This window comes from Micropterus dolomieu, linkage group LG05, assembly GCF_021292245.1.
Source record: "Micropterus dolomieu isolate WLL.071019.BEF.003 ecotype Adirondacks linkage group LG05, ASM2129224v1, whole genome shotgun sequence".
NCBI classification, from domain to species: Eukaryota; Metazoa; Chordata; class Actinopteri; order Centrarchiformes; family Centrarchidae; genus Micropterus; species Micropterus dolomieu.
The window spans coordinates 325120-337511 of NC_060154.1; the positions used below are offsets into that span (position 1 = coordinate 325120).

Below are 12392 nucleotides of genomic sequence, written 5' to 3' on the forward strand. Positions count from 1 at the left end.
CTCCTTGTGGGATACGCAGTCTGAAATTGACGGAACGAAACGGGGTCACAGAGAGGCGTGAAACCGTCGTCGTTTTAAGCTTTATACTGCAACAAAGAGAAACTGGCAGGATAAAGTCTCTAACCTGCCCGTCAGCTCGCACTGGGCCAGTGGATTTACCATAAAGGCTTGAATACGTGTGCACTTCAAATTTAGGCGCAGCTTGCTTAAACGCCTTCTCACAAACGAGTGACAGAAGCGGACCGTTAACGTTACCGTAGTTACCTCAAAAGAAAAGTGATTGTCTCGAGTCGGATGCCAAAGTGTGCGAGCTCACAACATTAGAAGTCTGAAATGTTGTTATGAGATATTTTCGGTTCATTTTGAAACTATGGCGGCACAAATTAGACTGGCGGGCCGCCATGGTCTCGTTAATTAATGGGAAACACTGATGCAATAAGCAACACGGCGACCAGTTTCCACCGACTGCACAGATTAACGTCCGACACTGACCCGAGCGTCTCCTTCGTCCTGAGGAAGTCGAAGCAGGGCTCCTCCATGTGCATCTGTGGAGACGGGACAGGAGTCAGATTATTAACGCTCGCCGGACTCGCTCAGTGTTTCATGTGTTTCAGTGTTCGACACTCACCACCATCAGCTCCATCAGCGCGTGCTCTCTCAGGTTCTTCAGCCCCGACTGCAACAAGAAGTCACACAACAAGACAAACGTGACTAGAGGACGACACGAGTGAAGTACAAATACCGCACTTAAACTAATCATCTTCACGTGTGAGAAGCTGCAACCGTCGAATGTCTTAAAATGACCGATTAATGGACTTATTGTTTCAGCTGTACTTGTAAAAATATTTTAGAGAAAAGCTGTCAGATAAATGTAGAAGTAGAAAGCAGCGTGAAAAGAAAAGAGTAAAGTACAAATGTGTATTTAAATACAGTGCTTTCCACTACAGTCAGTCAAAGTGCAGAAACAATCTACTTCTGGTCAGTCTTGAACTATTTAAAGGTCACTTCGCCTAAATAAAAAAGATTTTTCTACTTTGTTCTGTGCTGCTGTGCATCGTTATGATTTTATGTGCTAAAAAAAAATTTTTTCATCCAACCTGACACAATAAAACAGTGAATGGAGCTGTGATTTTTGCTCAAACAACAGAAAAATTAAACTTCCAGAAACGTCTCAGCTAATCAAAAAAAAAAATATCTTTCAAAACTACACTTCACAGTGACTTCTAAGCCCCTCCCCCACCCGAAGACCACCGTGGGCGTGACGGTCGTCCTACCTGGTAGTACACGGTGACCTCGGAGTTGGCGTCTCCCTTGTTGAGAGATTTTACTTTGCAGAGATGCTGTTTCTGAGGCAGCTCCACCACCCGGAACAACACGGGGACCTCTGCTGACAGAGGCCGGAACTGCAGCGTGCTGCGGACAGACGGAGGAGACGTGTTCACATCACATTAAAGCCCTTTTTCCTCGGCACGGTACCAGATCGACTCGCCTTAGTTTGTTTTTTTCGTATCACCTCCGTCGAGGTTCCAAGCGAGCTAAGAGATACTAAAATGTGACGTGAGAACACAGCAGGCTACTGATTGGTCAGAGAGAATATTCGCTGCATCATCATTGCTGCACCAGACAGAGGCAGCAGCAGGAAGTTTTATATTTTACTTACTTTATATTTGCTTTCGTATGGAATTTCATCACTAAATCCTCTTCTGAGAAGTTTTGAGGTGAGAAATCAGCTGTGTAGATTTCAAATATTGACAGTTTTACGAGAAGTGATGGAAGAACAAAAATGTGCTTGAAAGTTTTCGGAGTTGAGGAGCTCCGCAAGTGGCGAGGCCGGCCAGCCGCCGGCTCACAGACCGCTGCAGCAACAACGGCAGAGGAGAACACAGCGGGAAGGTTTTCATACCGCTTATCTGTCTTTACATTCTGAGGAAGGTTGAAACGTTTTAATTTAAAAAGAGAAAGTTGTGTGGATCGCAGCTACATTGATGGGTGCTATCTGCAAATGGAAAACGGAGCACAGCCGTGGCGAGGCGAGCTGGTACTAGTGATGGAAAAACGACATTTACACATCAGTGTGAGCTGGAGGACGAGTGTCCAAACTCAGCGATTCCTCTGGCGCTCCGTCAAAAGCTCAGCTAATTTCAAATATACAGAAAAACTGGACTGGCTCTTTAATTTTGATGTATTTTGAAGTTTTCTAGCTGAGATCATTTATTTATTCAGATTTTTTCCAGTGATTTATGAATTCTGTTGACGGTCTGAACATTTGATTGTGAAAGATGCTTTTAGTTGTTTGTTTCTCTGCTGGTTGAGAATGTTTGCTGCCCTCATTATTTAAACTTATGAGTCTTGAGATCATTTCTGACGGTGTGCTTCGATTCATTAAAAGACACTGACGCAGGTTCTAAGAAGCACATTTGTAACTTTGCGCAGCTGTGATCTAGAAAGTTGACAGACGGCGCCTTACAATCAGCGACTTCCTTTTATATAATGCACACACGAGGTTTAGTCGGGATCAGCCACGGACCAAAACAGAAAAGCGAACATCAATTATTCATTACACGTTTCTGATCTGATGGGGTTAAAAAATTATTTTTGCTAAATGTACAAAATCACAGTTCAACATTCGGACACACGCTTGTGTGAAAGGGTTTAAAAAGTTACACTTTCAGTCACTTAAGAGTGTTTTTTTTTTTTTTTTTTAATCAGATGATGTGAAATGTCACATTTGAATATAAACATGAAAGTGCAGTAAAGAAATGAAAGATACTCACTCGATGAAGTACTGCAGAAACTCTTTGGACTCCTGTTGGTGGAAAGCAGAGTGTGTGTAAGAGAGGAGCTGGTCTGAAGTAAAAGATGTAATAAAGCAGGAGGAACCACAGACGTCACAGAGAACCTACCAAACACGTAATCCACCCTGAAACTGTCGCCTGTGTGTTTCTGTAGATTTATCCAAACTAAAATACATTTTTAAAAGAGTAACTTCACACTCGATTCTGAAATGAAGATGAGCATAAATGGGCTCAAAGGTATGTTAGCGTGTTGGACCTACGATGCATCACTGCTGTCCCGCGGGGGAAATAAGGATTTTGTCTCCAGAGCTGCAACAAGTAAACGATAAAGAACAGGCCTGACATGATCATTACATTATCAAACGATGGTGGCGTTTTTCCCCAAAGACTGTATAACTCCAGCCAGAAGATTTGTAAGATTAGAGAACATCTTGGCTTCAAGCAGACCAAGAGAGGAGAGCCACCATTTATTGTTCATATTTTATATTATTTAGGATATTTCAAATGTATGTTTCAACATTTTAATTTTAAAGTCTGAATATTCTCAAGATTAAAAAATTCAGTTGCCCTTTGAAAGGGTGAACTTTCAAATTATTATGCTGTTATATTATTATTATCTCAGTGGCATAAAAATTGTCTTAAAATAATATTGTTTACTGCGAGTATTTGTGGGACAATATATCGTCTGACCAAGTTAGTCATCGCCACTGGCCAAATCCAGAAATAATCATTTACTGCTTTCTGTGTCTCATACTGCAGTGAAGAGAACATCTGCGTTTTGGACTGTTGGTCGGACAGAACGAGACGTCTGCTGACCCTCACGTGCTCTAGGAATTATTTACACACTAAACAATTAATCAATAATAAAAATAACCACTAGCTGGCGGGACAGACGCCAGAGAGACGAAACGTTTCCTGACTGGTCGAACTATTCTGCTGTTTGGTTTCGCCGGTGCGTCTCACCGTGCTGGTGAAGTTCCCCTGCACCAGCCCCTCGGCGTACAGCTCCGCCTTCAGCCCGGCGACGAAGATCATGAGGTCGTCGACGGTCAGACCCTTGGTGACGGCCTGATACTTCTGAATGACCGACCAGCGACAGTGCTCCAGGATCCGCAGGCGGACGTCCCTGCAGAGACAGGAAGGACACGCCGACACTGAAACTCAGAAGCAGCCGCTGCTCGGGAAGCCGCTGCAGGTCGTTTTGTTAAAGTTTTAAACTGCAAACTTCACTGTCGTATAATGAAAAATATGTAGGAATTTCCTGCATTCTGGAGACATTTTCTGCACCAGTTTATGGTAGAACTGTCTTCACATAAAGTGATTCAGATGACAATTCAAACAGAATATAATGCAGCACTCAGCAGCTTGTTTTTAAGCTTAAGACGACATTTGTTTCTTCTATATTTACATTGCATCTTATTGTGCAAATAAACCTTTCAAAAGGCATTTTCATGTTTTTTTTTCTTGTTGCAAGCCATTTTTCAGAACATATTTAACAAATGCTTTAAACAAAGTGATGCACAGTGTCAAGCGACCAGCTAGCGTTAGCTTGTCAGTAGTTTTGTTGTCTTTCCTAACTGACTGATTCAGACCAGAGTTTGGATACCAGAGCTCTTGCAGCGCCAACTCTTCACAGTCCAGAGCTTAAAGCTGAACACTGACGTCACCAGTGACGTTACCTGTACTGCCGGATAACATCAGTCACACCAAACGGAGTGAATTAGAAAGTCACACACATAAAAAGTGTTTATTTATGACGTTACGGCATTAATTTAATCCTACGAAAGGACAAGAACAAATTTAATACTTTGGTAATGAAATGTAAGACTTTTTAAATACGTACCCTGGTACACAGCTTACTGCATGTTACTGTCCTAAGGGAAGTATCTGCATCGAGACACAGCTCAGGTGTGAAACGAGGCTGAAACCTCTGCCAAAAGTGTTCTACTGAGGTCAATGTGATATTTCAGTTTGTAAATCATTCAGAAATCCTGTTTTCACGTTGTCACCTCAGGGTGATGAGTGCAGATCAATTATTGAGGGGAAAAATAAATTTAAAATGATTTTAAGAAAGAGTGAATTAATTTAGTTCTGCTGCTTTAATTTATTTATTTAAAAAATAAATTAAAGCAGAAATTTAAGAAAATATAAAATCCTAACCAAGGCGTCTCATAACAAATGGATCTGTATGGGTTTTGTATCAGATCATCGACATCTTGTGACTCCTAATATGTTAGTTATATAAAATACCCCATGACGACGAGTGTGCGTGTTTGTGTGTGTGAGACGTACTTGCCGAGTCTCTCTGGTTTGATAAGGATGTTGAAGTAGCTCTTCTTCAGCTGCTCAGAGAACATGGTGAAGACGCCCGGCTCGGCGCTGAACTCTGCCAGATGATCCACGATCAGCTTCAACAGCAGCTGAAACAGCAGCGAGCAGAGAGGTCATTTACTCGGGTACTGTACTTAAACCCGCAACGCCAAGAGTATCATATGTGAGACCTCTACATCATCAGTGTGATCATCCCCCCGCCCCCCAAACACCTGATGGATACAATCATATACATGCAACGCACGGATAATCCAGCATAGGTCCTTCAATTTAGACAACCAAGATGGAGGTTGTCAATCAGTGACCTACAGGTCAAGTTTAGCTAAGAAAAGAAAAACATTGTTTCGGATTTACTGGACTGAAGCAATGTACAGTTATTTAATATTTCATAACTTATTTTATGGTGAAATCTTGTTTGTGCATCAAATTAGATACAGCACATATACAAGGTCATTTTTCATTCCATTAAGCTACATACACTCTTTTCATTATTTAAGTAAACTAATTAAAGGTTTAAAATAGACATATTTAGGTAGATTTAACGCAGAAATAGAGATATTTTTAGCCTATCTTGTATTTTCCTGCTGTATCGAGATGCTAAATGTCTAATTGGATGTTTCCAAGACTCACTTATAATATTTGTCTTTTGGTCATTGATTTTAAATAAAAACTGACCAACTCAGAGGAGAAATACACCGTAATTTGTGTTTGGTGTGTATTTTTTAAATGCCAAAAAAGTACTGCATTGAAGATATCCTGATTATGGATGTCAAGTCAAGTGACACGGAGCAGTTAGGGGAAGATGCTGCTGCTGCTGATGATGATGATAAAAGGCCTAAAACATGTTGTGTTCTGCATGTTTTTGATGATGTGGGCAAAACATTGCAATAAATTTGGAATGTATCAAAACAAAAGTCATACATGCAAAGAGATTTTCTTTTTTTCTTTTTTTTTTTAATATTTGGCTTTAGGTATAATAACCAGCCCATTTAAAAAAATTAAAATAAAATCTTCTGGCTGGTTCAGGCTTTACAGGGTTTTAAGTACCATTTTGATGTACTTTTACTTTAGTATTTCCATTTTAAGCTACTCCACTACCTTTATCTGACAGAAGTTTACATTTTTCTGATTAATACAAAATAGAAATCAAATAATAAGTGATGATTAAACTTAGGGCTGGGCAATAAAGCAATAATGATAATTATCACAGTATAATTTTCCTCAACAACAAAATAATAAATGTTCAATATATCGTCAATAAATATTTGGTTTATTTAATTTGAGTCAAGAACAAATTAACACTTAAAATATTTATTTTGTTGAGAAGAAGAGGCCTAAAGAAAGATTTACTAATGATATTGGTTGAAAACAGATGAATGTTCTACCTCAGATGTGTGAAGTGATCCTGTGTTTGGTGTTTGTCACATTCTGACCATAAAGAAAAGTTTCACCACATAATTCTTCAACTTTCACTCAGGAGCAAAAATCAGCCTTTAAACTTGAAAGAAAGAAATGATTTGACGTATATATCGTGATAATTGTCGATCTTTTTGGCCGTGTCACCCAGCCGTCTGTATACAAAAAAGTGCTCGACTGAAACCTGAATCTAAAACCACCATGTTCTCTCAGCTGTGACGTGTTGTTTCAGCGTTACTAATGAATGAAACAGAAACACACTTTGGGTTCTGCTGTAGATTTCAGAACGCGGCTGGTGTTTAAGGGAGAGCGGGTCGAGTTTGTCAGACGTCATTTAACTGCATTTTTCTCTGTAGTGTAACTAAATGTGTGTCCTCACCGGCAGTTTGTGGTTGAAGCCTTTCAGCCGGACCACCAGGCCGTGCTCTCCGGCCACCAGCTTGTACTCCAGCTGAGCCACGTCGGCCTCGTAGGCCGGCTCTGCCAGGTTGTGAGCCAAGATGTTCACGAAGAGGTCGAACAGGACCAGACTGAAAGAGGAACAACACGGGTTAAAAACGCGATACGAAGGAAGTGATGTTTGTGTTCACGTGTGTCGACGGTCTCTTACTTCTCGGGACTCTTCTGAATCATCGGGGAGATCAGGTTGAAACGGATATAAGCTGAAAGACAGAAAGAACAAAATATTAATTCCACAGACTCATTTTCGCCCAAAGTTCACCCAACTTTATGATCTCCGCTAACATTTAAGAGAATGTTTGTGGGTCTGAACAGACAGACGTCATGGACTCTTTGTCTAATCGCAGCTTTGGCAGTTCACGTTTTTATAAAGCAGCAGTGGTTTGAACTGTCCACCAGGTGGAGCTGTTTAACAGGACCAGGCAGCAGAGAGGCGCCGCGTCCCCGCCAAAGACAAGGATACTGTTAGAAATCAAGATGTGCCCGACATGTTTTTTTTAAATTCAATGACCTCATTAAAAAGCCACCTCCTCCTCCTCCCTCACTGAAAAATCCCCATTCTCTGAAAATGATTTGTTTCAAAAGACAAAACGTGTCCGACTTCACTGAGAAGTTCGTTCTCAGTGTTTGTGACACCGCGTTTCACACTGACACCTGATTGTTCGGATGGTCATGAAAAAAAAAGTTATGGAATTTGAAATAGTTTTTTCGGGAAAAAATGAAATCCCAAAAGTTTTGGAGAAGTCACGGAAAGTAGTTTCCACGACACTAATCAGGAATGTGATTATTCTAGGTTTTCTAGCTTCACGGTTTGGGGCTGCTTCGCTGCCTGAAAGGGAAAAATGAAGTTATCACGAGATTCTGCAGGAGATGGGTGATGCAACAGGCCAACGATCAAGTAAATCAACACCAGAACGGCTTCAGCAGAAGAAAACACGGCTTCTGGAGGGGCCCTACGGAGTCCTGACCCCAACCCGACTGAGCTGCTGTGGCACGACCAGAGCTGCCAACTCTCACGCACTGAGCGTGACTCTCACACGACTGACACTTTTCCCACGCCCTCACGCCATGCATCAATTTTTTTCACGCATTGGAAAAACTAACGTCTCCTATAAGTGATAGCATCGACTCGGCGCGATTACACTCCACCCAGCTGGTGCGGACGCTGTGACAAGAATCAAGCGAACCCGCTCTCGCGCAGAGAATGGCAGACAGTTTGCGATCGGGTAACGTAGCAGGTCGAGTTTTGTAATATAAAACTGTATAATCTGAAGCACAGCTCTGCTCTGCTGGGAATCAGAGCTGCACAGAGCTGCTGAAGTTAACGTGAGGATTTGTGGTGAAGTGTTTTCAGTTAGTTTCGTTTAGGACAGGTTTCATCTATACAGTCCCAAACGGGTTCTGTGTCGTCTGTCTGTCTGGGATTCTATCGTATCAGCAGAGCAAGTAATGAACAGCAGATTACAGGGCGGGGAGGGTTTTAAAAAACATTGTGATTAAATGATGACGTTATTGAGATGTCAGATTACACAGATATGTGGGGTAGATGCAAAACGTTTTGAACATTCAGTGCAGGAGTTTCTAACTGAAGTAAAATTAATTAATTTATCCTTGAGGTGAAAAGGTGCCGCGTTTAAAGAGGAACTTCCCCAAAGACACAACGAAGAGGGAGGAATAAAAAATCGTGAAAGAAAAAGGAACACAGCATGCTTGAAAGCCGCACACCTACTGGATTATATTCTGGTATATTTTAGATTTTAAATTGTCACCTGCTGTCTTGAGGTTTGTTTCTGTTGACAGAGCTTAGATAAAAACATTTCCACCATAAATAGGTGAAGAAAAATTCACCAGAATGAAGGAAATTAACTGTTTGATGCTCAAAATGTATCATATAATTCAGCTTGAAGATTGTTGTATTCTCGTCTCGTGAGCCGAGTGCTTCGTCACACCCCTGCTATTTAATCTTGACAATATTGTACAGGGTCTTTACAGGAATCCTGAAGGAAAATTCAATACCTTTTAAGACTTCTTTCAAGACCTTCCCAACATGTTTTAAGACTGCAGCACCACTTTGAGCTGTAACCGGATAAGTCAGCAACAATGCTTTAAATGGTGAATTGTGGAGTTTTTAAAAGGAATTTCAATATATTTATAACATTTTTATTGCCTATATGTAATCAGGTTGCAACCTCACCTAACAATTCAGTTCACCAACTATATATCTGGTGGCAGATTACTTTTGTCTGTAACGCGTTGCTGTTGATAACTTCAGTAATCAAATTACAGTTACTAATAACAAAATCGTCGCGTTACTTGCGTACTGGTTCTTGAGAGAAAAATAAATCAAACGTCCCTTTTCGTGCGTGTTTGCGTGACACTTTTCCGACCTCACTTTTGACTTCAGCGCCAGTTGATGATGACGCAGAAATGGCAGAGCTGCCAAAGACGTCTTTCGAGGGGTGGAGGTGTCACTTGATATTGCTGGTCTTGTGCTGACTCAGGAACAGGCTGTCTGACAGACGATTTGAGAAACTCCTGCCAAGGGTGCGAACCCCTTAATAAGACATCAGCTCCCCTAAAAGCATGATTTGTGATATTTTGGGTTGACAACATGCTTTATTGACATTAATCTCTGTATTTCTCCGTCATCATGCGGAGCGTCAGACTTCATCCAGCCAGAGGGAACGATGACCGACCCGTCGCTCCTCGATCTCCCGGCCCTGTACGCTCCACCGCCCCGCTCGCTCTCTCCGGTACGGGTTGTGTCGCCAAGCGCTGTGAACGGTTCGTGATCGTTCCCCCTCTGGCTGGACGAATAGTACGCGTGGTCCCGTGCACTTCCTGCAGCTGGGGGCTCCCCGCAGCGGCACGCAACTTTCTAAATTCTTGCATCTCACAGAGAGAAGAAAGGTCGAGGTCGCAAACAGCCGCAGCTGCTGTGTGAAGCGTCATTGGAGCAAAATGGCCATAATAATTATTATTATAATAAGACGTAGATGCCTGATTATTTCACTGTCAGCCCCAGACCTACATGCTGGCAGCTAATTAATGATTCAGCAGTCTGCTATACTCTGCCTTGTTCTTCACTTTACAAATGTTGGGCTGATGTTCACTTTGTAGTATTAAAGAGCATAAAAGAGAAAGACCCTGTGTATGATTTGTGTTGATCTGAGCATATATATCGTTATTGTGCATCACAGGTGATGTTACGCAGTAATCCAAAAAGTAATGGTACTAGTAGTGTGACTAGTTACTTTCAGCAGTGAGAAATCTAGTACAGTAAGGCATTACTTTAAAAAAAAGTAACTAGTAATGTGTAATCCATTACCTTAATTTTGAGACTGTAAAACTTCACGCTCTTTTTTTGTCGACCACTGTATAAATAAAACATAATAAAAATAGGCCAGAAGGGGACAAATCTGAAGAGAATAAATCAGTAGTGTAGGCGGTGTGGCACAGACATTTGTGATCAACAGCTGTTGTCTGCATCCTAAAGCTGATCTGTGTACATTTTTCTAACAATAACTTTAGTAAAACAGATGTTAAAACAGAACAAGGGGAACATGTTGCCCTCAGGAGCTCGCACGGATATCTTTTTAGGGGCGTATGAGAGAGAGATACTCGCCCGGCGCCTAACGTTACAACAGCAGAATCGCACACGCCCTGCCTGTCTAGTAATTTTGGCTATGCAAAATAAAGCTCACCTTTCGGGATCTTGAACTTGTTGTCCTTCTTGTACCACAGACAGCCGCGCTCGCTGCTGACTATCCTGACAGGAAACTCTGAGTCCGGACGGTCGCAGGTCTTCAGGGTGAAATCACTCGCTGCAGCACGATGAAGAAGAAACACATGATCATGAATCTGATGCACTGTTGTTTTTAGTAACTTCATTTTAGCGTTAATAAAATAAAATGTAATTCGACGCCTGCTTCAGTGAACTGTCGTGTTTACTGACCGATGTATTTGTTCTCAGCAGGAAGATGCAGCTCAGGGTTGAGTTCAAAGTCTCCTGCCCAGCGCTGACCCCACTCCTCTGAGATGTCTGATGAGACAAAGCAAACACACCCAAGTTTAATAGAATTGCAATTTTCTTTTACTGACATTCTGCAGGGTAAAAAACCCACACGAGGAGTTTCAAGCAGAAAGGAAGCTGTAGCTTTAACAGGGACTACGTTCCCTCCCTGAACAGGTCGTCAGTTATTGTGATAAATGAAAAGCATCATTAAATGTTCGAGTTCAACTGACAAAAAACAGCAACATTTATTTATACTCGAGTGAATTTCACGCTTAATAAATGGAAGCTGCTCCGGGAGGAATAAACAGAATACAGACCGACAGCAGAGGAAAAATAAAACTGTAAGCGAGATGCTCTGGTATCTGGTGAAAGTCGGCACCCAGGATCATCTCAGGCAGAATCTCTTTACTGTACAATAAATAATTCAGAACCTGGTCCCTCCGGTTCCTTGCTCTGGTTGGGTGGGTTCCCTTTCTGACACTTTTGAAACTTACTGGCTCCAAGACAATTTTTACTGTCAGTGTTACAACAAATCTAAAGAGTTATAAGTTATGTTATTCTGTTAACATGTTTAATCGGTTATTAAATGCATCCTGGATGTAAAAAAACTAAACTAAAATGTGAACACAGTTAAAATAAAAAAAAATAAAAAAGGTTAACAAAACAATTTACTTTTAAAACAAAACATACTAACAGACTCAAACATGACGTGCGCTCTCTCCTGCTGACCGCCACTGAACAAAGAGCAGCGAACACAAGTGTCTATTGTGACTGACTGGTCGCCATGGTAGCGGCCTGTGAATCAGCTTGTAGCCCCTCCCCTGCTTCCTGGTCTCTGTTCCTCTAAATGGGACCATAATTTACTAAATGAACATCATGTTGTGTTGAAGAAGACTTGAAACTAGCGACAGACCATAAACTCATCAGGAAAGAGTTTACTGAGGGAATAAATCAGCTGACAAGTAGAAACATTTTCTTTCTGCAGCCGCTGGAGTCGCCCCCTGCTGGCTGCTGAGGAGGACGCAGGTTTAAGTCGCCCCCTGCTGGCTGCTGAGGAGGACGCAGGTTTAAGTCGCCCCCTGCTGGCCGCTAGAGAGGACGCAGGTTTAAGGCGCCCCCTGCTGGCCGCTAGAGAGGACGCAGGTTTAAGGCGCCCCCTGCTGGCCGCTAGAGAGGACGCAGGTTTAAGTCGCCCCCTGCTGGCCGCTGGAGAGGACGCAGGTTTAAGTCGGACGCAGGTTTAAGTCGCCCCCTGCTGGCCGCTAGAGAGGACGCAGGTTTAAGGCGCCCCCTGCTGGCCGCTGGAGAGGACGCAGGTTTAAGTCGGACGCAGGTTTAAGTCGCCCCCTACTGGCCGCTAGAGAGGACGCAGGTTT

At 42.2% G+C, this 12392-nt stretch overlaps 1 protein-coding gene across 1 annotated transcript in view; it reads right to left on the minus strand.

The window, feature by feature from the left end:
- The window catches only part of LOC123971351 (nardilysin-like), a 47656-nt gene that overhangs the window by 5601 nt on the left and 29663 nt on the right, over positions 1 to 12392 (minus strand). The window contains exons 18-27 of the mRNA XM_046050107.1: positions 10957 to 11043; positions 10706 to 10825; positions 7153 to 7204; positions 6922 to 7072; positions 5088 to 5215; positions 3759 to 3921; positions 2775 to 2806; positions 1275 to 1413; positions 629 to 676; positions 493 to 545 (exon numbers count right to left, since the gene is read on the minus strand). Of these exons, the coding sequence (XP_045906063.1) occupies positions 493 to 545; positions 629 to 676; positions 1275 to 1413; positions 2775 to 2806; positions 3759 to 3921; positions 5088 to 5215; positions 6922 to 7072; positions 7153 to 7204; positions 10706 to 10825; positions 10957 to 11043 (973 nt within the window). The remainder of the gene's footprint in view (positions 1 to 492; positions 546 to 628; positions 677 to 1274; positions 1414 to 2774; positions 2807 to 3758; positions 3922 to 5087; positions 5216 to 6921; positions 7073 to 7152; positions 7205 to 10705; positions 10826 to 10956; positions 11044 to 12392) is intronic.